At 33.9% G+C, this 23,778-nt stretch overlaps 2 protein-coding genes and 1 non-coding gene across 3 annotated transcripts; 2 read left to right on the top strand and 1 right to left on the bottom strand.

Annotated features, from left to right (window-relative positions):
- Nucleotides 1-4,251: 4,251 nt before the first annotated feature.
- LOC123541337 (uncharacterized) lies at nt 4,252-4,770 on the bottom strand. The gene has a single exon (XM_045326762.2). It carries the CDS (start codon nt 4,768-4,770, stop codon nt 4,252-4,254), a length of 519 nt encoding a protein of 172 aa, XP_045182697.2.
- Nucleotides 4,771-8,942: 4,172 nt separating this feature from the next.
- LOC128558302 (peroxynitrite isomerase THAP4-like) lies at nt 8,943-18,136 on the top strand. Its single transcript, XM_053547225.1, has 5 exons — nt 8,943-8,955; nt 10,051-10,204; nt 14,947-15,056; nt 15,708-15,811; nt 17,169-18,136. Exons 1-5 carry the CDS (start codon nt 8,943-8,945, stop codon nt 17,298-17,300), a joined length of 513 nt encoding a protein of 170 aa, XP_053403200.1. The 3' UTR covers nt 17,301-18,136.
- On the top strand, nt 16,558-16,629 carry Trnat-agu (transfer RNA threonine (anticodon AGU)). The gene has a single exon. It is a non-coding gene; the product is annotated as a tRNA-Thr (tRNA).
- Nucleotides 18,137-23,778: the final 5,642 nt, after the last annotated feature.

Raw genomic sequence — 23,778 nt, 5'->3', positions numbered from 1 at the left:
CAGTCTTGTGTAAAAGAAAAAAGAAGCCAGTGATGTCAGGGTATATTATCTATTTATGTAGAATTTTAACTAGTACGCCCAATAATGTTAGGTAAGATCTGTGGCACTAAGTACTTGTTGTCATGGTGTTTTGCATCTGTCATGCACGTCCTTATACTGCCACTTTTCTCTTGTTACACCGATACACATGTAAAAGTTACGGTGCATGAACATGCATACAGAACTTACTAAAAACTTCTGTGCATTAGTGTCAAGTGATTAGCCCACGTGAAGATATTGGTTGATCTAGGTGATGTCGGTTACAGATAATGGTGCTCATCACTCAAGAGTTGTAACCAATATAACAGCTCGACTTGCAGAAGAAGCAGATTTGTCCTTGTACCCATAAGAATGTTTAGGTACTTATATTAACATGTTTCAGTTACATCTCAGTATTAACATCCCTCTGTTGTTTTAAAACGGCAAATGTTGAGTTCTTAGTTCACTGACACTTTAACCCCTTATTGCCATCGTCTGTCGTCAGACATTTTACTTAAAACCTCGCCTCCCAAAACATACCATTCTCATTCATCAGAGGTTGCGAGATTAAAAGCATACTGGAACAGCAGACAGACAGACAGACAGATAATTTTATTCACGTAAACTATACAGTTTTTTGTGATACATGTATACATATAAATATTTGTCAACAAAAAGACATGTAATGCGGACAGTTTTAACAATAAATAAATAGATGGAGGGTGAACAAATGACATAATGTTTATAAGACATATGTTCTACAAAATGTTTCTGAGTAAACAATAATACATTAAGAATGTATGGTATCAAGTATTACAATAAACTTGATCTTAAGGATGATGCATAATAGATATACTTTGCTAAGTTGAGCATTATTCTATTCTTATCACATTTAAGGAGATCAACGTATTTTTGAACACTTGGTCTACGGTAATAATAAGGTTTGATATAAACATGCCTAAGGTTATTGTACACTGGACATACTAATACAAAATGATACTCATCCTCAATATCTCTACTGTGGCATAATGTACAAAAACGCTCTTCTCTAACAATTCCAGTACGACGTCCAGTTTCAATAGCTAATGCATGTGATGATAACCTTAATTTTGATACAACATATCTGTATTTACGCGGCAAAACATCAAGATATCTTTCTAATCCAAAATTGTCTTTTGCATGTCTATAAATAAATAATGTTCTACACCCATACATATTTTGGTACCATGTTTGCTTAAACACATCCAATAAGCGTTCTTTAAATTCTAAATGAAACTTATCTAAATTTAATCCAAACTGATTATCCCAAATAAAAGAAAAACCATAGTTATCTAAGAGTGATTTTACATTGTATGCCCAATTATTGTTTCTTTTATTACATTTTAACAAGTAATCATAAAGATTGGCTATAAGAATATTTTCTGAAGTAACAATTTTACACCAGTATTTTATTACTCTTACTTGCCTATTTATATATAACGGGTAACGTCCAAGCTCACCATATACACCCATATTACTAGTTGAAGATTTAACATTTAACAATTGCTTACAAAATTTAAGATGAATACGTTCAATTTCACTGCTTTTTCCAAAACCCCAAATCTCACAACCGTAGTTTAAAGTAGCTCCGACAAATGCATCAAAAAGCTGACAAACTACGCTCGGCTTCAAATCCAAATATCTAATATTATTTTGTAATACATTAAACGCTTTTAATCCTTTACCAGCTAAGTTTTCTTGGTGTAATACAAAAGTACCGGTATAATTAAAAACTGTTCCTAGATAATTAAAATCATTTACTACTTCCAATTCCTGATTACCATAATACCATTTTTCATCGTTTTTTACTGGCCCACGTTTTCTGAATACAACAATTTTCGTCTTAGAAGTATTGACTTCTAAGCCCCATTTATTACAATAAGTATACAGCAAATTAAGACTGGATTGTAAACTATTAATTGTATCACCTAAAATAACCATATCGTCAGCAAACAACAGAAGTATAAATGTTATATCATCAATATTTAAACCACTACTGGGATTGTCCTGTAAAAATAACTCTAGGTCATCAACAAATAATGAAAACAAAACAGGGGAGAGAACTTCGCCCTGTTTTAAGCCTACAGCACATTCAAAATACTCTGAGTAAGAGTTACATCCCTTTATACATACTTTGACTTGAGCATACATATCTCTAACAATTCTCAACATTTTCCCATCAATGCCAGATTTGTATAATTTTAGCCAGAGGCCATTCAAATACACACTATCAAAGGCACGTTTCATGTCCACCATAGCACAGTACAGTCTACCCTTTTCATTTAAAACCTTATGAATAATAGCATTTAGTACAAAGATAGCATCTACAGTAGACCGACCCTTTCGAAAACCGAATTGAGCATCGCTCAAAATATCGTTATTTTCAGTCCAATCATTTATTCTTTTATTTAAAACACTTGTAAAAATTTTTGATAAACAGCTCACCAGAGTTATACCCCTGTAATTACTAGCTTCACAAGGATAATTCTTTTTAAAAACAGGTACAATAACTCCCTTTGACCATTGGACGGGAAAATGACCAGAATTGAGAATCGCATTAAACAAATCACACAAGTGAGACGACAAAATATCAAAACTTGCAATAAAATATTCATTTATTAAATTATCAATTCCATGTGCCTTGTTAGATTTTAATTTCTTAATAACTAATTGCAACTCTTCCATTGTAATAGGACGATCTAATTCTTCAAATCTGCAGTCATCGCTATCAAAAATATAGTCTTTAGCAAATGATTCTGCCTCTTCATTAATCACGTTTGTTACGTCATTTTGTAGGCTATAAAAGTAGTTATAAAAATCTGTAACAGATATAGAGCTGCCAGTATTCTTCTTTTTCTTACGAAACAAATTCCAAAAATCTTTTGGTTTTGAGTGCCTTAAATGTTCGATTTGTTTAATTTTATCATATTCATATTTCCTCTTTTTGTTACGAACTAGCTTTTTATAAAACCCTTTCAAATCAAGCATTTTAAGTCGATTTTCATCAGACTTACACATATTAAAAATTAACAAAGCTTCATGATAGGCTGATTTTGCTTCACGGCAGTCAGTATCAAACCATTCTGACCGTTTCGAAATGTCTTTATTGTGTAACGTTTGTTTCTTACTTACTTCTATATTTTTACTAAACAATGGTTTAGCAACCTCGTTTATAACATTTGTAAATTTTTCAATACACATATTAATTGAATCTTTACTACATGAAGACGTATTAACCTGCGATATTATATCATTTAAAACCGGTAATTTCCCTATCAAATTTCTTCTAAACAACATCTTCTTATCTTCTGACCAATAAATACTTTCTTTCTCATATTCCGATTGTAATGTTACATCATAATTACATATAATACCAAACGACAACGCACAATGGTCCGACCATTCAGACAGCGGTTCAATACAAAAGTTTTCTATACAACAAAAATCTTGTTCGTTTAATAAAAGGTAATCTATTGTGCTTGATCCCTGATTGTTGTAAAATGTAAAGCACCCGTCAGGGTCATTTGACAGCCGCCCGTTAGCAATGCGCATTGATAACGATTTACACAAGTCAATTAATTTCAAACCGTGTGTATTATATCCTTTATCCATAGAATTCCGTTCCATTTGACTATCAGGACTGTAGCAATCGTCATTTAAAGAGGAAACACTACTGTCAAAAACAATAAAATCTCTTTTAGATCCCACGCGTGCATTCCAGTCGCCTGTTAAAATTACTTTACCAGATTCTTGAAAAGTGTTTATATCGTGTTGCAAAATATCAAATAAATTAACATTCACAACAGTGTACGCAGGAGAGCTTTCAACCCAAATGTAAACTCCCGCAAGGAAAATATCATTATCTAAACGAAAAAATGTACCATTTATTTTAATCCAGATAATCGTGTCATAATCGTTTTTTACTATGGATATACCTTTTGCTACTGAATCTTTTATATACAGCACAATACCACCGCTACACCGTTTTGATCGCCGATTTTGAAATTTCCTGTAGAAATTAAAACATTTATATCCCTCAATATCTAGTTGTGAACGTTCATTTGACCAAGATTCGTACAAAAATATAATATCATATTTGTAGAGAGTATTTAAAAAATCATCGTCACTTAATTTTTGTCTACTAAGACCGTTTATATTCCATGACAGAATCTTTAGTTCAGCCTCCGCAACCCGTTATGCCGACATCGTCTCGCTCGAGCTGCTCGCGCCATTTGCTACGTTGGCGCTTTCTGGTACTTTCACCTTGACACCATCTATATAAAGGGTATCATAACTGATCCAAGCCTTTTTCTTCTCCTCACGTGCATTCCTCAACAGGGGCATAAGTGCCCTCCGGCGCTCTGCAACCTCTTTGGGAAACTGCTCGTTGATAAATATTCCGGTACCTTTCAACGATGAGCTCGCGCGACGGACAATTTCTCTATCTTTAAAGAACGTAAATTTAACAATAATGTTTCTGTATTTTGGAGTTCTCCTTCCTGGATTGGACGCTGACATATCGCCTGTACGATGCACTCTTTCGAGTTTCAGAGAATCCACGTAGTCTCTTGCTAACTTCATTTTATCGACAAGTACTGCGCGCAATTTACCTTCAGTTACTTCCGGTTTCTCCGAATCAGATTCTTCGACACCAGAAAATATCAGGTTATTCCTCATTGACTGGGATTGCATGTATTCTATTGTTTCTTGCATCGCGACCTTTTCCTTCTGAAGTTTTTCAATATGACTCCGGGCTTGCCCAAGAGAATTCTAAACCATCCATTCTGTCAGTAACTTTATTCACGGATTCATTACAAGCCTTAGTATTGTCCTGCACAAAGAGCCAAAGTTTACTCAGCTCCGACTCAACATTACTAACTTTCACCTCAAGATTGTCTAATTTTTCTAGTTTCTGATTCATGACCTTGAGAAAATTCATTATGTCAGCATTTGAAGGAACTCCCATGGCATCAACGGGAATAGGTGTTGGTGGTGAGGGGTTTGTTGCTGATTTGCCATCCATTGCTTTACTGACTGTTTTACTATCGGTGCTAGTGTCAAATACAGAGTTATCAAGGGCACTAAAGTCTGAGACCGAAGCTGCATGTAAAACGCTATGTGCACCACGCAAAGCCTCACTTACACTATCATTAACACTCGGTACACTTGTACTACTACCAGAACTGCTAGATTGGGAACCAGTGTAAAAATGTTTCTTTTTACGACGTCTACGGCCGCCACTACCACTGTTTTTACGTTTGGGCATAACAGTTTACATGTACATACTGTACATTTATAAAACTTTTATAACTGACATATACCTTTATGTCCTTTATGTCCATTCAAATCCGTATTTTATTGCTTTCGGCAATTGTATAGTGTACGATATTTGAATGTGAACAATCGCTCACCACTATTGTTTACTATTGTCTTTCATATTTTCCCAAATAACTTCCAAATAACAAATCATTTTACAAAAATAGTTCCAGCATCATGATCAGCATAACTTTTTGATTTAATCTGGTATATTTTACATCCATCTAATTTTATTGCAACACGTTAAAGTCCATTTTTTCCAGAGCACAAAATTTTACATCCGTCCATTATGCCCGCACTACTTTTTTCAACAGCCATGTTCAAGAAAGCACTCCAGAAAAATTGCCTACAGCACTGAGTGTTTGGATATGTAAATCAATCATAGACTAAGTAGCAAAGGGCAAACTATACAGCGGGGCACTGCCTCGAAACAGTCGGCGACAAATGAACACTGGGGACTTTGAACAGGTTAACGGTGCGAACCAAACCTCACCCTCAACACTCGTTACAAGATAGTGTAAATAAAAGTTAAAACTTAACTAATACAATGATAACAAAAGTCACGGTACACGGGCAATCACTAATAAATATTCAAAAAATATTCTAACGAGCCATTTACGCATGTTCTGCAGAGAGCAAGTCTACAAAAGAAATACCATTAAAGGCCCGACGAAGCATTAAGATTTGTCTATCACAAATTCAAAATAGAAAAGGGCTAACATAATTATACAAGTTCACATGTGGTCGGGTCATAAACTAATGAAAAGTTTTTACAATAAAAATATTAGAGTGTATGTTCATCTCACCTCCTCTTTAAGGTTTTGGGTTTGTTAAAAACTTTGCTGATGATTTTAACTTATTTGAAATTTTCACCTGAGGTATTTCAAAATTTTAGAATCCTTACAAAGTTGCTTTAACAAGATAGAGTTTTGTGCATAAGAAATAACTTATTATTATTATAACAATAAACATGTTTAGAATAAGGAATGATAAAAATATAAGAACAGTTTGTTTCATTTGTCAAAGGTTTGCATTGACGACTGATGTTTAGCAGCATGCAATTAGAAATGAAAGTCTGTTGTGAAAAATATCTCTCTTTTTAATAATAATACAGAACAGAACAGAACATATTTTATTTCTCACAAAAACTATTACAGTTTCTAGTGACAAGCAAAAACATTTTAATATTCATGTGATAACGAATAATAATAATAACAACTTTATTTTCTGAAGGTTACATACGAAGCGTACAAATACAAATATCATACAACTTTTCTATTTTGGGTGGGTTGAATATATATTGAACAAAACAGCCAACCCGCCAGTCATTAAAAAACATTTGAAATTTAGTCTACGCTTAGAACAATATGCTGTTGATAAGTTTTCACAATTTGAAAAAAAAAAGCAATCAACTTATGCTATCATATAAATTCGCTCATTTTACCACTTCAACCCATCTTAGAAAAGTCACAAAAATACACTAAAACGTCTAGAATTTACAAACTATCGGAAAACGTTGAGGGAAGAAAATAACAAAAAACAAAATAATTGCGTTGTCATGCCTTATTGTAAAAGAGCATAGGCTAATATGTGTGTGGAATTTAAACATTTCCTCGTAAAAAATCAATATCTACACTTCCTTATTTCTATAAATTGTACATATTAATTTTCTAAAAACGCGTTTTTCATGTGTATTTTTGTGACATTTTAAAAACGGGCTTTGGTTGTAAAATGGATAAAATTATATATTTGCATATTTTAATGAATACTATTGAAATTTCATATGCTAATATAGATAGATCGACCTGAACTGTCCCCTTAATTTAAGAACTTATACTTTCAGTAATTTTAGACTATTTGCAAAATAGCAAATGGTGGGTTAGCTCTTTGGTTCAGAATAGATTAATCTAAAGCTTCCAGCAGTTTTAAAATTCACCTTTCGGCCAAGCTTGTCTTGAAACATCATTCTCAATTTCTATCGAGCGGAAATGTAAACCCTGAGTTTCTATTAAAATCTTGAAAAAGAAATAGATCTAACAAGTTGTTTTCTTTACAAATGGTTTCTGCTGAAAGGGGATACCTACTACAATATGTCTATAAAGTTTCAAGTTTCGCGAAAATAAAACAGTTTTCATGAAGCAACCATTTTTCACGTAATGAAAGGATTCGTGATGAGACTATAAACTTAAATGAATAAACAAATTTATTTTATGCTAACTAATGAAATACTGTATTCTATCAGTTAAATAGTTTCATATTTCATCACTCACACTGTGAAAATATGAATTCTATATTTTCACACTGTGAGAGATATAGCTCCACCCCGTCATTACATTGTGTATGAATTTTAAATTATTTGCTTAAAACAGAATGAAAACTGTAGTCGCACTTTGTTCTTTATAGTTTATTTCTCGATTCAAATTATTTTACTTAAAGAGAATTTCGTAACGTTATGCAGCAAAAAATAAAATAAAATGGTACTTTATGCTGTGTGCGTCTTTATAACGTCACAGCACGTCTGACGTCATGTCTGTTTACGCGCGCCTGTTTCCCGCGCTGAGATTAAAAATAGTTGCAAAATGCAAATCTCAACGGTACTGAGCATAAAATAAAAAGAAAATTTGTTTGTTTTCGTGAATATGGAATATATCTCACCTCACCCGCGCTCGTGAAAATATTTGAAATATTCTCACTTCTCGGTGAGATATATTCCATATTCACTCAAAACAAACAAATATCCTCTATTTATTTTATGCTAACTAATGAAATACTGTATTCTATCGGTTAAATATTTTCATATCTCATCGCTCACACTGTGAAAATATGAAATTTATATTTTCACACTGTGAGAGATATGAGCTCCGCCCCCTCATACATTGTGTATGAATTTTAAATTATTTGCTTAAAACAAAATAAAAATTATAGTCGCACTTTGTTCTTTTAGTATATTTCTCGATTCAAATTATTTTACTTAAAGAGAATTTCATACCGTTATGCTGCAAAATATAAAACAAAATGGAACTTTATGTTGCATGCGTCTTTATAACGTCACATCACGTCTGACGTCATGTCTGTTTCCCGCGCTGAGCTTAAAACAGTTGCAAAATGCATTTCTCAACGTAATTGAGCATAAAATAAAAAGAAAATTTGTTTGTTTTTCGTGAATATGGAATATATCTCACCTTGAAGTGAGAAAATTTTCACATTTTCACTCGCGCTACGCGCTCGTGAAAATATTTGAAATTTTGTCACTTCTCAGTGAGATATAGATTCCATATTCACGAAAAACAAACAAATATCCTCTATGTTTTCTAGATTTTTTTTTATACTTTTAACAAAACATTATTATTTTTTCGCGAAAATTATTTTAATTTTCATGAAATGTAACGGGTTAACTTACCTTCTTATGAAATATGCCACCATACTATGTACAGTATCTGTGTGAAATTTCTGTGTAGTATACCTTAATTGCAAAGTTACCTCCCTTCCCTGAAGAAATTTAAGTACATGCAAAGTTAATTCCCTTTTATAAATATGTGCCATTTGATCTGATTGTTTCTACTTGCACAATGTCGAGTTCAGGTAAATATTTTGAGCTTCCATGAGTTAATTTTTAAATTTCAATGCAGGAAACCAAGAGACTGATTTGCTTTGTTCAGTTGTTAGTCAGTGAGTTTATGTGCTTTTCCCATTTCAGGTTGTTTTGAAGTGTAACACCTAAATACTTTGATGACTGAACTTTTTCTGTTTAGTTTATGATAAAACTGAATCAGGGATTTTTTTCCTTCTTTATAAAGTACCCCTAAAAGGACCTTTAACCAATTGAAAAATGCAATCTTTTTTCCCCAATTATCATCCAAAAATTCCCCAAATGACCAAATTAAGTTTGCATTTTAATGATTGCAGAAGGAAAACTTAGTTACATTGACATTCACTATGATTTAACCTGATTCAAACAGTTTGTTTGATGATATTTACATGGGATTAAAGGAAGAAGCATTCTAAATGATGTTATTAATTAACTATAAAAATTCCCAATCTGAGTAAAAACCCCGCTATTTTCCCCAATTTATCCGGTACCAGACCTTTTCCCAAAAGGGCAAAAAAAAAATCACTGTGAATGGGATTCTTTTTCTGTGAAATACTAAGGATGTTACATTTATCAGGTTGGAAATGCTTCAACAAATCCTGTCCCCATTTACCAGCATCTTCAAAATCAGACTGAAGCAGTTTAAGAGTCATTTAAAGTTTAAATTCTCTATAAATTATGCTTTCATCTGCAAATTAAGAGTCTTAAAGTACTGTATTTTATATAGCAGGCAAAATCATTGTATTAAGTTATATTATCTTTTTTTCACCTTATTCCAAATCATAGATACAATATTACTATTATATCATACCAGATAATGGCAGATTTATATATTTGTATAATGCTCTTTTCATGATGAGCATGTTCAAAGGTACTTTACACAAAGGAAGCCACTCAGGGTGCCAAATTCATCCTCTTGACCCCTACTAGTACAGACACAGAGCAATCTGACCAGAGGGACTGAGCGAGAGAAGGCCCCCAGAACAAGAACAGAGAGAAAGAAATCCCGTAGATACAGATATATGGCTTTTATTTAACTAATATTGATCTATTTTGAGGTCCTGTTTACAATAATTTTAATTTTTCAGGTCCACATCTGAATGAAAGCTTGAAGGGAGTATCCTGGTTGTTAGGCAAATGGAAATCAGAGAATGGCCAGGGATCTTACCCTACACTGAAAGATTTCAAGTATGGTGAGGAAATAGAGTTTACACATGTAGGCCAACCAAACTTGCAGTTTAGGTAAGTTATAGAATGGCATAAAGTCAGCTTTAACTACCTTGTGAGTTTGTCTAGTCAAGGATTTTTGAACTTGCATAATCACTTTAATGTCAATCTGTCAGTATTTACAAATGATTATTTCTGTGGCTAAAAGAATACAGATATTCATTTCATACTCTAATGTGGCTAAGAAAGAGTACCCATTTGTCTGTCATCCTATCTGTTACGCTTGTGACTTTCAAGTCCATATCTCTGTAATGCATGAGCCATTTTTAAAGGCTTAGATCCACTACTATATAAGTGTACCCCCTCCCCACCCCCTCCCCTCAAATCCAATAAACAACTCCAACCTTATCTGTGGCTTATCAGCAGTTATGTAATAGTAATTAATTAGAGGGCAATTAGCATAGCAGGGGGTCCCCACTAGACCATGAAGATAGGTGGAATGAAGTTGAAGGAAAGAATTTTCCTTCTGAATGTATAATAATAATAATAATAATAAACAGATATAGTGAAAACTTGGTAATTTGGTTGTTTTGACAAAGCATATCAAATTCTGCCAATATCATAAGAATAAAAAATTTCATTCCAGTGAAAGTGATCTTACATTTTCAGTTTCAGTAAACCGTTGCCTAAAGAAGTACCCTTTTCATGCTATATCTAGTAACATATGCACATAGGGTTTTCCATCTTAGACAAACTTTCTGTACAATATTTAGTAAGCAGTACAATAAAAATTTAGATGTGTGTGTATTTCACATTTTTCTTAATAATTGAGTTTACATGTCAAACAAATGTTCAACAGATTATGACGATGAATATGAATGAAGATGACATGTCTTTTTTATATCTAAAATTAAAAAATTGTTAATAAAACAGACAGATCTTGAAGAATTAAAAACATGCTGTTCTTCCTGAAACATGTTAAAATTGCAATATAATCCTAGTTAAGTTTCTTAATTCATTATTACTTTTGAACAACGAAACATTTTTCTTTTTATAAAAAGTGCCAAAATATAATAAATTTTAAAGTTATCAAATATTTATGAAATGGAAGTTTGATAATAAAATAGTTGCACTGACTTTCCTCTTCTCATATTGATACAGGTATAAGGTTGACTGACTTTCCAATAAACAATTACTCCTGTTTATTGGAACCATACTGTGAAAATCATTAGCCCCCAACTGTGCTAGTGGAGACAGAAACCCCTTGGCCCACTGCCGAGATCTGGGCCTTTAGCTCAGTTATATGAAGTATAATAGGAACTATTCTACACGCCCTAGCATTGGGGTCCACATCCATGGCTTGGTTAAAAGTTTTGATGTACATGTACTTTCATTTTATCTTGATGGGTTTGCTTCAGACTTAAAACGGTAGTGTAATATCATTATCAACATGATATTACACAAGGTCCAAAACTTTAGCATCAGTATTTTATGGTTATGCCCCATTTTAGAATTTCAAGTTGAACTTTTGGTGCCCTTTTATTCAGTCTCTGTTTTAACTCGATGAATTTGATCTAATCTTAAAATAGTAGTTCCATAGCTTCGCACACATTATATGAAACAAGGTCCATAATTCTGGCATCAGTATTTCATGAATTATGTCCCCTTTTTGCTTACAATTTCAGGTTAAAAGTTTTGTGCACTTTCACTCTATCTTGGTCATGACTCAAACCTATCTGTTAAATCACTTACATCATATGACACAAGGTGAATTACTCTGGTAGAAATATTCCATAAACTTTGTCCCTTTTAGTTGAAAATTCTGGTTAATGTTTTGATACACTTTCACTCTTAACTATGTCAATGCTAATTGCATTTGACTCAAACTTAACTGTTGTCCTACATTACTGGAGGTATAAATCTCTATTTTCCTCAGTTATGCCCTGCTTATTTTACTATAAAGCATTGAGATAGTCAAGCATGCTGTCACCGCTAACAACTCTTGTACAGATAACTCAGAACAAATGTTCACTGTAAAATTACTGTTACCCTCAAGACATATTCCAAGGGAAACGCCATGGCTGAGTGATTAATGTTAAAAGCATATGAGCCGCACCATTAGAAAACCAACATAATGGCTTTGCGACCAGCATGGATCCAGACCAGCCTGCGCATCTGCGCAGTCTGGTCAGGATCCATGCTGTTCGCTTTCAAAGTCTATTGCAAGTAGAGAAACTGTAGCGAACAGCATGGATCCTGACCAGACTGCGCGGATGCGCAGGCTGGTCTGGATCCATGCTGGTCGCAAACCCACTATGTTGGTTTTGTCATGGCATGGCTCATATTATAGTATAACCTTTATATATGTATCTCCAAAGAGCAAACACATCTCTTTGAAGGCAGGTGTTTTCTAGCCATTTTGATAATTTCGTCCAGTAAGTTAACCTTTTCAGAGCAACAATTTTAGTCTCCGTACTGGCATTTGCTCTAAAGAAGTTGCACTGTATATGAACACTGCTTGGCAAAACCCATCATTAATGCTTTGCGATCAGTATGGATCCAGATCAGCCTGCACATCTGTGTAGTCAGATCTGGATCAATACTGTTAGTTTGTCAGCTGCATACAAGTGCTGAAATAGATAAACTACCAGTATGTATATGGGGATAAATGAACAGTCTAGATGTGGGGATAAATGAACAGTATGGATGTGGGGATAAATGAACAGTCAAGATGTGGGGATAAATGAACAGTATGTTTATGGGGATAAATGAACAGTCTAGATGTGGGGATAAATGAACAGTATGGATGTGGGGATAAATGAACAGTACCCGGCTGTCAAAATTCCAGAAGTTTCCATGGAATGGCTTTGAATTTCCATGGAAGTCCGGACTCTGGAGTAATCGGACAAACTTTCCGGAGCTTGATATGGAATACTGCGGAAAAATGTCCAGGGATTTCCGGAGAACTTTCCATAGACAATTTTCCATAGTGATTCCACGGACGTCCGTGAACAATTTTCCGGAGTTATTCCGCAGTCGTCCAGGAAGTTCTGCTGACAGTATTATTCAATAGCAATAAATGTGATTTATAGACTTTTTTGCAGTACATGTATAGTGAGCCATAACACTTCAGTACAAGCAATATGATTTTATTGCATGTGATCACTTTTGCAGTTTCAAACACTATACGATATATATGAACAAGGAAAATGAATCTTTGCCAGTTAAAAGTGACTGATTAGAATATTTTTTAAGGATATACATAGTTTCGAACAAAGATTAGTTACACTTAAATAATGATGAAATCATTCAAAGAAAGTACCTAAAGGTATCTGTTTTCATATATGCATATTAATTATAAAATCTTTGTGAAGCCTTTGGTTATACTTTAGCATTCATTGTTTTATGCTACATTGTATATAATGACTGGTGTACAAATATACATGCATGTGTTAATTAGCATAATTACAAATGTATGTATTGTTTCATTGGTCAATTATGTAAACAAACTTACTTGAGCAATTTTAGAATCCTCACTATTAAACTTTGAACTAAATTACCTCACATAATAAAGTTTCACTAATTTTTACACAACTTGTTAACATCAGACTTCCAGTTACACATTTTGAAATTTCCTCTGTAAGATCAGTTCATCTAATTGGCTGAGCTTGATCACATGGTATTCCCAGTCTGATGCTAATTGTTTTCTGATGTGTTTAAAATCCCTTAGAAAATGACAGAGTTTTTTTCCAGAGTTAAATGACCAGAATTTTTTCGAAGTGCTACATTTCCGCAGTGTCGGTGAATATTCCATGAACATTTTAATAGATGTCCAGAGTAATTTCCAGAGATATCCGTGGAAAACATTTGCAATCACTCTGGACATGTTATATAACAGGTGACTTTTCTGGACTATTCCATGGAAAGTACCTACTTTGAAAGTACCTACTTTCCGTGAAAGTTTTGCATTTGTCCGTAATTTTTCCACAGTTACTCTGGAATATGTACAGCCGGGTATGGATGTGGGGATAAATGAACAGTATGGATGTGGGGATAAATGAACAGTATGTATATGGGGATAAATGAACAGTCTAGATGTAGGGATAAATGAACAGTATGGATGTGGGAATAAATGAACAGTATGGATGTGGGGATAAATGAACAGTCTGGATGTGGGGATAAATGAACAGTATGTATATGGGGATAAATGAACAGTCTAGATGTGGGGATAAATGAACAGTATGTATAAGGGGATAAATGAACAGTCTAGATGTGGGGATAAATGAACAGTATGGGTGTGGGGATAAATGAACAGTATGGATGTGGGAATAAATGAACAGTATGTATATGGGGATAAATGAACAGTCTAGATGTGGGGATAAATGAACAGTATGGATGTGGGGATAAATGAACAGTCTAGATGTGGGGATAAATGAACAGTATGGATGTGGGGATAAATGAACAGTATGGATGTGGGGATAAATGAACAGTCTAGATGTGGGGATAAATGAACAGTATGGATGTGGGGATAAATGAACAGTATGGATGTGGGGATAAATGAACAGTATGGATGTGGGGATAAATGAACAGTATAGATGTGCAATGATCTGCATCCTTTCTAGTCTCACAGCATTAATGTTGGTTTTTGTACATCGGTGCTCATATCTATTTTTGCCTAACATTTTTGTTGTAAAATACTTTTTCTGCTGATCATAATTAAAGGTTCAATAAAACTAGTATACAGTTTTATACTATATGAAGGATAATTATAAACGCGTATTAAGTTATCTATTGTATATAAATATTTTTTGTTTCAGCTGTTATTCATGGCACCTTGAGACAAAGAAACCTTTACACAGGGAACTTGGCTTTGTAAGGGTGCAGCCAAGTACTAATAAAGTTGCCTTAATTATTGCTCAGAATTTAGGTAAGTGGAATATAGCCTATATAATCTACAAACACCAGCCTTGTTAGTGATGCGAGGTTAGACTTCTAGCCTTAAAATTATAGAGTTTGATTCTTTGTCAGGAAGTGATTTTACTGTTGTCTGAACCTGTCCCATAGTCTCTTACTTTAAAGCATGAGGACTTGCCAGAAGTCCAGACAACAGCCATCATCGAGTTTATTTTATAAATTTTGTATTAACTTTTTCTCAAATAGATGTAAAATAGGTAGAATCCAAACTAAAAAAACAAACAGTGATAAACCCTAAAATGAAAAAAAGAGATTTTTTTTAAACAGTTTTTAACCTTCAACCCTCATATGCATCAACTTTTTAATTAAATTTCATGTTTTGCATTGAATGTAAACTTGCATTTTCTCATCAATAAATACCACTTGGCTGTAGAAATTGTCTTTTGTGTGGGAGATAATCCAACTGTTTTGCAGAATGTTGGTTGTTTGACCTCATATATAGCATTTTATTTATCACAGACCAAAGTTGTGATAAATGCCCTAAACTATTTACTGGATTTTCAGGCATGGTTGATTTCCTGAGTGAACATTTGACAAAATTATACATAATAATTATGGATTAATTTTATTTTTTTTCAAAATGTGTGGTAATTAATGTTTTCAGGAGTTTGTGAGTTGGAGGAAGGAGAAGTTAATGGCCAAGAAATGACCACAACTTCACACACATTGGGTAGACTCTCATTTGGAAAGGATCCAGCTACCAAAGTGGTAAGTCTTTAAGATTTTGTTATTGCATTTTTTTTAATAGGTCAACTAAAAATAGAGCTTAGCCTGTTGCTCTTACACTTCCACTGAGGTTGGCACCCATATCACACCAGCTAAGTTAAGTAGCTAAAGTCAGTTCTATGCAGCCACTTTAGGCACTTTTGTGAAACATCTCAGGACATTTACAGTCAAAGAGCAAGTTTCATAACTCTTACACATGTACTTTTAAACAAATTTATGCCTTATTCATGTTATTTTGTATCTTGATGTAAGCTAGGTTGGGTAAAGTTTTCAGTTTGCAAATATCTATGCAACTGTTGGAGGCATATTGTTTTGAAACATCATGGTATTTAGCATCGTTTGACAAAGTCTATGATCAGCATCTGTAACTTAAACTTACAATTACAAAAAGTATATTTGATTTAAGAAATAATGTATAGAAAATTGTGTTTTAACTTTAATACATGAAAAAGAGGTTAAATGTTTGCAGAAAAATTTTGCCCTTGTATTTAATCCTGGCGATGTGTAACCTATTTTGAGTGTTTTGAATAAGTTAAACAAGGTTTTGCTATATATTATTTTAATTCTAATATGCCCTTTATCTAAACCAGAAGATAAAATAAAGCAGCGCTCTTACTTGGTCCCAACAAAAACATTGATGTCACCACCCATTAACGTGATGTCATGTTAGCGTAAGTGTCACGGTATTGAACTTAAAATATATTAAAACGGGGAGAATGTGTGTAGGCGGCCGGGTAGCTCAGTCGGTAGAGCATCGGAACAGTATTCCGAGGCCCCGGGTTCGAGTCCCGGTCTGGCTGCACATTTTTCTCACCCTGTGACATTTGGCGCCCAACGTGGGGCCGTGACGGCATTACACTGGTTAGTCTCCGACACCTGTAATTGCTTATATAAAAGTACCCGCTGAAATTCGAGGACGAATTTCAAAATGGTGGGGAAATATGTCACGGTATTGAACTTAAAATATATTAAAACGGGGAGAATGTGTGTAGGCGGCCGGGTAGCTCAGTCGGTAGAGCATCGGAACGGTATTCCGAGGCCCCGGGTTCGAGTCCCGGTCTGGCTGCACATTTTCTCCCCGTTTTAATATATTTTAAGTTCAATACCGTGACATAAGCGTGTTTTAACAGAGACAAGTATATTAGAATATTAGATAGTTTTGTTACTATATATAATAGGATGGTAAGGGTGAGTATACAATGTTAGAACTATCCCTTTTCCCATTAATTCTGTGTTTTATGTGTTCAGTACAAGAGAAAATCTTATTGTACAACGTATTTAGAATATGTTCATTTTATGACACAAAGTTTTGATTCAGCTACTTTGGTTTCTGTTGCAGATCAAAAGAACATTCCGTCGAGAAGGTGATACACTACAGCAACTTGTTGAAATGGAAACAGACAAAACTCCCATGACAGAACATTTGAGAATAACATATCAGAAAATTGACCAGAAACCTCTAAAGAGTTAACCTTTGACTTCTGTTGTGTTTTTGAAAGGGAAATACTGTTTACATATACACATACAGTATTAACAATGGCAGCCTGATAGAATCCTTCCCATATAAAACCCCTTCTGCTGATTTTGTAACAAAACCCCTTCCATCAACATTTCAAGGTGAAAAAAAAAAACAGCCTCCCCTGTAAATTCCAGGGAGACAATAGACAAAATCATTGGAGGGGAAGGGCAAAGTGGGAGTGGTTTTATCTCAGTTATATCACAGGAGCACATTATGTAGACATTACCCTTTTGGGTGATTTTTATCTGTCAGTTCCTGCCATTTTAAACATTTCCTTTGAAAATTAAAATGTTGACGATTTTTTTGTCAGAATGTTTTCATAAGGTTACATATAAAAGTATGTATTTATAGTTTGATAATGCCAGTAAAACTGCAAGTTCTGAATAATCTTTACTTTACCTATTGATGCTTTGTAGTTGTTGTACACGATCGAAATCTCCCACCCCATCGTAAATAATAAGACCATTGAAAATTTACATTGCCAAAGATTTGGTTGCAAGTTCATTTGCATCATCAGTGATGTGCCAGAATTTTTTTGATATGGTGTGCTAAAGTGTACAAAAATGTGCGCCAAGGAAAACCCTCAGGCAGCACAACAATTCATCTCCATTGTAAATGGTACATCTGGTCAATACAATACTTATAGACGGTCAGCATTCACAAGTTGTAAAATACAAGTTTCCTTGATGGTGCATGAAACTTTAGTTTTTAATGGCTTTATGCATATATACTTTTGATTCAAGTTGATTTATTTCTTTTGTAGTATATGTAAAGTGAGTTGTGATAAATTATTTTTATACATAATAAAAAAAGTTATCAAGTCTTATTTACGTATGTTTTGTTTCAGTATAACTTTAATAGTTTGTGTAATTCAAAATTAACAACTTTTCTTGTTTTGGACTAACAAATTTGCCATGACAACACAAGAGTGTGACATGTAACTGATTTTTTAGCTCAACTATTTGAAGAATAGGTAGCGCTATTGCACTCTTCCATTTTTTGGCTTCGGCATCCCAATTTGGTTAAGTTTTTGTACATAGATTGAAACTTCACACACTTGTTCACTGTGATGAAATGACTTTCAGTGCGCACAGGTTCCTTTACTATATTTTGCTGTTTTACAAACTTATGCCCCTTTTTTGACTACACAATTTTTGATTTATGTCTTATATGTAAGCTAGTATCCCAGGACCCACTAATGGAAATGGATGGAAACTTCACGCAATTGTCCACTGTGATGATCGGAAGTGCATGGATCAGGTTCCACAACTCTATTTTAGAAGTCAACAAAATTATGCCCCTTTTTGACTGCAATTTTTGTTTAAGTTTTTGCCTGTGGGCTGGGAACAGATTGAGACTTCATATACAATATATTTGTCCGCTGTGATGGTCTTGCATGCACTGCATAGATTCCATAACTTTTTTTGCATATTACAAAATTATGCCTTTTTAGCTTACCTGAGCCAAAGGCTCATGGTGAACTTTTGTGACCAAAAATGTTAAAATTATTACCCTAGGGTGAAAAGAGGTCAGGCCTCGGGGACCTCAAGTTTTACATAGACTTGTATAGGAAAAAACTTTAAAAATCTTCTTGTCTGAAACTAGAATACCTAGGCCTTTGATATTTTGTATGTAGCATTGCCTTGTGGTCCTCTTTGAAGATTGTTCAAATTGTGCCCCAGGGGTGAAAAGAGGCCCCACATAGGGGGTCCCAAGTTTTACATAGACTTATATAGGGAAAAACTTAAAAAATCTTCGTCTGAAACTGCATGGCCTAGGCTTTTGATATTTGGTGTGTTGCATTGCCTTGTGGTCCTCTACCAAAATTGTTCAAATTATTACCCTGGGGTGAAAAGAGGCCCTATCCCGGGGGTCCCAAGTTTAACACCGACTTATATAGGGAAATTTAGGGTCATCATGACCATCTTGTTTTACTTTAGTAGGGGACTATTAAAAAGTTCAGAATATTAAATCTAATTTGTGAACATTGTGAGAAAGTAGTCCTACAGACTATTGCACCAGTATGTTACAGTACAAGGAGTAGACAGTGCTAGAAAAATACATCAACATGTAGTAATCTAAAGAAAATGTAGTAACCTTTGCTAACACCTCAAAGAAGCAAGTAGTCCCCAGGTCTCTGTACAAAGGCGTATTTGTTCCGCAATGGGAAAAACTTTTAGTTACATTTGCTCTCCTTAGCAACAGCCCCTGTACAAGTACAGTGTTCCCAGTGTTCGCTCTACAGAGGTTGAACTTTATGAAGTTAAAGCTCAATATGGAAGGACATCATAAACATACAACACACCCAGCTCCCTATGATGGACAAGGAATGGGTTAATAATATATTCAATGGCTTTGAATAATCATTCACCAGGAATTGAAAGCCAAGGCAGTGTTGATCTGCTTTAATCCATGCCAAAACCAGAAATGTTGAAACTGCGGCCAGGACTGAACCTACCTAATGGTCACGAGTCCAACTGGTAGATCTAAGGTTGTGCAAATGAAACGTACAGTACACATACTTAAGTTTATAACATGTTTGACCTTATATCAGTGAAATAAAGCCATTACATAGTTCTGGTATTACACCAGTGTAAAGAAAGAAGATTTTTCGATACTTCAATAGGAAAAGCTTTCGAGTGATGAAAACAATGTAACACTGAACTGACATAACTTGTTGAATGCTCAGCAGAGCCTCAAATTTCATTATTTTGTTCAACTTTTTTTAATATGAAAAGACATTCATGTAATATTTATCAATCTGGGCCCAGTTGTTCGAAACTTTAACAGACTGTTAAACTAATCGCCTGTTAAATTTTGATTCAAAGTACTAGTCTTGGTGGGAAACACTAGTATGATATTTTAATTTTACTGTAAAGATGTTTTAGTGTTCATAATCCGTCAGCCATACATTTGTTTCTCTAAGTTTTCTAAAGTGTCAAAATATTACTCGAAAAGTTAATCGACTGTTAGCTTAATCAACTGTTTAAGTTTCGAACAACTGGCTCCAGGTTGTATTATTCTTGAGAAAATGGATCTCGTATTTGGATAAATGTTTAGAAAATGATCAGCGACAAATGCAGCGATTTTGCAGACATTACATAGAACAGACAGCAAGAATCACACTTTTTCACCAAATATTTTATTAAATAACATCATTATGTACATTTCAACAATCATTAAAAAACAATATTTCATATTTCAATTTTGAACATTCATATCTTATCATTCCTATATTGTATTTTATACCTTGTAATTCAAATTTTGAATGTATATATACCTTATCATCATTTTAAACTTTGTTAAAGAATACACAGTAACACAGAAAATGTTTATCAAACAGGTGACCTTGTTGCAGCTATTAAATAATGAAGTCCTTAAATTTTCAAGCAAAAAAAAAAAAAAAAAAAAAAAAATCAAATATGCTGTAACATCAGGGTAACATAAGGGAAAATATTTTCTTCTTTACAATATGGCGTACAACATATTTTGCCGCCTCAGTGCTGTAGTTATACACCTTTTTGGCATCAAGGTGAAAAATATACATGATTTTAAACCTGTAATTTTTACATTGAAATAAAATATTATGAAATGCATTGAGAAACATAAATATCTGTATGGTAAGAGTGTCACTGACCAAACTTTTTTAAATGATATCTCGGCAGGCATACTTCATTTATAAATCAAAAGATCACCTCTGTATCAATATATCATGGACTTGTCTATACTGACAAGTCATCAAAATCATGAATTTTCTGCGCAAATAATAAACTTGAACCTACGTAAAACAATTTTTTAAAAGAAGTGCATTATGGTAATCATAAGAACATTTATGCAAAGCTTGATCTGTTGAATTATTGCCAGAATCAAAACTGGCTGGCAACCTTGACATAATACACAGTATCGACTTGGTGATAACAGAAGTCCGCTATCTTGAAATAATTTTGTTCCAATTTTTGTTGATTCAAGCCTTGCCACCAAAGTGGAATATTTTCATGCAAGAGCGATATCCAATTAACATCCAGACATTCGCAGTATAACCTGAATAATAATTATTATAAATAATGCCCAGCTTCATAATTAACGACATTTATCTGCCATGCCTCAGTAATCAAGTTATGTCAGTGAAATATCATGGCAGTTTACTTAATGCACACAGTTAGACACAGTTTTCAACTGTTAATGACACTGGAGGTAAATCAGTTTTTTAGACCCACTTGAAGAAACTGATTATTTATTTATTTTGTTGGGTTTAACGTCTCGCCAACACAGTTGTAGTAATATGGTGACTTTCTAGCTTTTATGGTGGAGGAAGACCCAAGGTGCCCCTCCGTGCATTATTCCATCATGAACGGGAACCCAGGTAGAATGGCCTTGTACATAAACGAACCTTAAAATATTAATGACAAATGTAAAAACTTGCATGAAATTAAAAACTAAGTTACACATAACACCTTAGGACACTGAAGGTAACTTTTAAAGATAAATGTTTGTAGCCATAAACAACTGTAACTCAGAACATTCTGTTTTACCATCTGTGTAAAATGATTATAAAACTAAAGTGACCCCATTTTAATAACAGAAATTTTATATCCAATGCCTTGTGACCATTACTAATTTCTTACAAAAATATTATTATATGCAACATACATGTATAACAAAAATATATTGAAAGTAAAAACTATCTTGCAGGCCCTCACAATTTTACAATGTATTTATTCCATGTGGATCTATTTCCACTTATAAATTTCATAAGAAGGGGTACAATTTAAATAGGCTGTATAAGTCTCCTTAAGCAGTACAATTTCTACATATAGTGGCACTGGTCCCATAATTAACCAGACAAAGGTAACATAGGGTGAAAGCATGCTAGTGTACAAAGTCTAAATAGAACAAGAGCTGTCCATAAGACAGCACGCTCGACTTTTATCGGTGCTTGACTCTGAATTAGAGCTTTGCAAGTAAACACTTTATAAAACTTTGACCAAACAATTCTAAGTTAAATCAGAGTTATGGGGATTGTTTTTTCTGGTGTAGACTTTGGTAGTAAACAACTATTTTAAGTTTCAAGTCGAAAGCTTTGATAGTAACAGAGATATTTGACTTTATCAAAAACTTTAACCAAAAAGTTCTTTGTTGTTGATCATAATATTAACTCTCAGTCAGTGGTAATATACCAGTATGAATGGCATAAAGTTAATACATTTAACAAGGTGGTTTGGTCAGGAAAACTGTAATGGAAAACAATTGATTTTAAACTTTTTAAAATTATGAAACTTCCTACCATCGAATTTACTTTCAATATATTTTTTGTTCCTTTACTAACACTAGTTATCAACTTTAATGAAATAAAACCTTAGTTAACAAGTGAATGAAGTATTGCCATGCAATACAAAGTCCCCTACTGGAAGGCACCTAATTTTCTCTACTGCAGTATAACATAATGAACTGATATCTGTCAATGATGTATAAACAATATTGTACTACATATACAATATGTTATAACAACACACTTGGATTAAAATGTGCATATATAAAAACCCACAGTTGTTTTCATATTGAATTTTTTTGGCTGATTATAAAAATGTTATCATGTAAGTTATTTATAGTAACAACAAAGGGGAATTAATCTTTAAAAAAAAAAAAAAAAAAAAAAAAAAAAAAAAAAAAAAAAAATCTATATAATACAAGTCCACAAGAAACTCTTTACCAGGTAGAGATAGGTCAAAATACACCTAAAAATTGGATGTAACATGCATGCTGTACCACAGAAAAGTGGTCTCGATTTTTCTCTACCGCCAGTAATAAAAAAGTTACAATAAAATCTATTTATAGTAATAACAAAGGGACGTAATTCTAAAAACAAGGGTGCCTCATGGTGGTGAACATTTCGTCCAAGTTACATCAAAATCCTTCCATGCATGAAGAAGAAATGTTCCGTACAAAATCATTCTTGAATTTGACCTTTGACCTCTAAATATGACCTTGACCTTAGACCTAGGGACCTGGTTCTTGCGCATGACATGTTGTCTCATCCAGGGGAATAATTGTGCCAACTGATATCTAAATCCTGCTTTGCATGACAAAGTTATAGACCGGACAGGAAAAAAATCCTCTTGACCTTTGATCTCAAAGTGTGACCTTGACCTTTAAGCTAGGGTACTGGGTGTTGAGCACGACAAGTCGTCTCATCATGGGAAACATTTGTGCCAAGTAATATTAAAATCCCTTCATGGATGGCAGAGTTATGGACGGGACAGGAAAAAAACTCTGTTGACCTTTGACCCCCAATTGTGACCTTGACCTTTGAGCTAGGGGTCCTGGATTTACGCATGACACATCGTCTCATCATGGGGAACACTTGTGCTAAGTGATATTAAAATCCCTTAATGAATGTCAGAGTTATGGACCGGACACGAAACAGACCCTG

This window comes from Mercenaria mercenaria, chromosome 7 (assembly GCF_021730395.1).
Source record: "Mercenaria mercenaria strain notata chromosome 7, MADL_Memer_1, whole genome shotgun sequence".
In the NCBI taxonomy this organism is placed as follows: domain Eukaryota; kingdom Metazoa; phylum Mollusca; class Bivalvia; order Venerida; family Veneridae; genus Mercenaria; species Mercenaria mercenaria.
The sequence above is the reverse complement of the archived record's forward strand: the minus strand, read 5'-3'. Positions and strand labels throughout refer to the sequence as shown.

What these genes read in the sequence shown, in the direction of transcription:
- LOC123541337 (XM_045326762.2), bottom strand. Translation starts at nt 4,770, where the DNA reads ATGCAAGAAACAATAGAATACATGCAATCCCAGTCAATGAGGAATAAC.
- LOC128558302 (XM_053547225.1), top strand. An exon ending in CAACCAAACTTGCAGTTTAG is followed by an intron (nt 10,205 to 14,946) that starts GTAAGTTATAGA and finishes TTTTTGTTTCAG; the next exon opens with CTGTTATTCATGGCACCTTG. An exon ending in AATTATTGCTCAGAATTTAG is followed by an intron (nt 15,057 to 15,707) that starts GTAAGTGGAATA and finishes TAATGTTTTCAG; the next exon opens with GAGTTTGTGAGTTGGAGGAA.